This window comes from Halyomorpha halys, unplaced genomic scaffold (assembly GCF_000696795.3).
Source record: "Halyomorpha halys isolate HHAL.00 unplaced genomic scaffold, Hhal_1.1 Scaffold2006.1, whole genome shotgun sequence".
Taxonomy (NCBI): Eukaryota; Metazoa; Arthropoda; class Insecta; order Hemiptera; family Pentatomidae; genus Halyomorpha; species Halyomorpha halys.
In genome coordinates, this window is record NW_027116166.1 from 55,440 (window position 1) to 57,877 (window position 2,438).

At 36.3% G+C, this 2,438-nt stretch overlaps 1 protein-coding gene across 4 annotated transcripts in view; it reads left to right on the top strand.

Annotated features, from left to right (window-relative positions):
* The window catches only part of LOC106690983 (zinc finger protein 676), a 40,707-nt gene that overhangs the window by 20,242 nt on the left and 18,027 nt on the right, over positions 1-2,438 (top strand). For 3 of the 4 annotated variants that reach the window (XM_014436609.2, XM_014436613.2, XM_067053041.1), the window contains exons 5-6: positions 493-549; positions 621-671. In XM_014436609.2, coding sequence (XP_014292095.1) covers positions 493-549; positions 621-671 — 108 coding nt within the window. The remainder of the gene's footprint in view (positions 1-492; positions 550-620; positions 672-2,438) is intronic. The other variant, XM_014436611.2, reaches the window with a different exon arrangement.

The window sequence follows — 2,438 nt, forward strand, 5'->3', positions numbered from 1 at the left end:
CTTTATTGGGTTCAGCACATCTTTATATATACACAGATCAGCTGATCTGCTCAGTCAGCTGACATCGAAGTACCAGCTGTCTGTAACTTATATATATATATATATATATATATATAACATAATGTGTAGTGCTGAGACAATCTCCTTGATTGACTCCTTTTAAACATCTTCAACTCCTACCTATTAATCCTATAGGGATTAATTAATATTAATTCTATATCTTTTGATATATTATAAGTTAACTTTGTTTCTTGAATAAAGCCTTGGTTTTGAGCCATTGCATGATTCTTTACTAGGAACAGAAGTTGCTTGAAAACCCAGATAAACATTTCAGCATAAACACTCTATTAATTTTGGTTGCAACAATCTATAAATTATTTGGCTGTTTTATTCTTTATCCATTGAGTGACCTTTAGGCTAAGATACAATAAAAAATTATTATTATTGAAAATACCTCCGCAATTGCAATGAAAAATTCTATTTTTATGATAGACTCTGAAGAGTTCTCTGATGTTGAACAAAAGACCTCAGGTGATTTTGTTGATAGGGGTAAGTAGATTTGAAATTCTAACATATTTTAATCGAAGAAACACAGAGATATTTTAATTTTTTTTTTTCAGATATCAGTGAAAATTTTCAAGTAGAAGCTACAAAATCTCCGTCAGAGAAAGGTAAATATGTGGAATTACATTAAGATAGCTTATTAATTGTGAGCATTTGAGGTAACCTTCATAACTGACAACAAAACAAATTATGCAGTTTATTTATTTATTTTATTGTTTAGGTTATGTAGGTATTTTAAAATGATCAGTCTTGATTGAAATTTATCAATTTTTCTTTATCAATTTGTCTTAATATTTACGTTAATTATTTATTAAATTCTAGAAAGTAAACTTCACAATACTCAGTAGCATCATTTTTATTCAAAAATCAGTTAGTAACAACAACATAACAAATGAGGATTTTTATCGACTATCGCATTAACATCTATCAAGGTTTCAATTTCTTGTGGGCGACTAGGTCGCGGTGCATCGTTAATATCAAAATTCCCTGCTAGAAACTTGGCAAACCAATTTTAGTGCGTGCGCTCTGTTAAGGCATTATCCCCATAGACCTCGCATATTTTTTTATGTGCCTCTGCAGTTCACTTTCCTTTTTTTTTTAAGTAATAAGGCTAAATACGCCTGTAATGCACGATATTTCCGTCCATCTTCTCAGCTGGATCATAAACACAATATAGACCTAATCTTAACAAGTGTCAACAGACATAACTGTTTACATATTGCAAATAGGATAAACAATACTCTATTGGGATTAATTGCATCAGAAAAATGTGGCCTTATTCACCAACCCTATATATTAGGACTTCTGGACTCGATGAGCTCATTATTTGATACTGAAACATGGCAGGAATTTTCTAAAATAGGAATGCAGTTAGAAAGTGCAGATAATACGAAACTCAGTCTAGCGGATGGTGCACCGACAACATTTATTGGAAAGTGGTGAACAACGGAAGCGTCTTGAGAATCTCATTCATAAATGGAAAACTTTTAAATCTGGAAAACTCGGGTGTATATGTGACGTGGAACATTATATCGATACGGGTAATCAAAGGCCCATTAAACAAAGGTATTATTCGTACGTCTAATCGGTTATAAATAAGGAACTGGATCAGATGTTAGAGGATTGTATAGTTGTTCCAAGCAACATTCGACCCTGGGCGACGCCTGTGGTAATGGTGAAAAATGGATCACATAGGTTTTGCGTTGACTATCGACAACTGAACAAGGTTACGAAACGGGACACTTACCCATTATCCTATATAAGCTAAAAGGAGCCGAGTATTTATCCACAATAGACATTAAATCAGCCTACTGGCAGGTGCCATTAGAAGAGAGCAGCCGTGAAAAACTGCATGACAGTCCCAGGAAGAGGTCTATTTCACTTTTTAAGGATGCCCTTTCGTCCCCATAACGCCCCTGCAACATGGCAGCGCCTAATATATCAGTAGGGGTAAAAGGCCGGTTCTGGCACAGGGTCAATGAGCCGTGACATTTGACCCTACCTTAATCACTCCCGTGACCTTGACCTTTGACCCTACCTTAACCACTCCCGTGACCTTGACTTTTGAGCCTCGGCCCTACCTTAACCACTGGGCACGTGACCTATGGTGGGAGATTTAAATTCAAATTTACTTCGACCTACCCTTAACCACTCTCATGGTCGGCCACGTGATCATTAGGGAGCCAATCGGAGGCCACGCCTTCTTTTAAGTCACGTGACCGTCAGCAGGAGCAGCCCCTGCGTCGTCATTTTATTTTTATTTTGTTTACCCCCACCACCCATCGAAAGTAACCACTTCTTCTATTATAACCTCCGTACGCCATTTTGGAGATAAATAGATCTGTTACTAAGTAGGACTTTTTAATCTCTCTTAT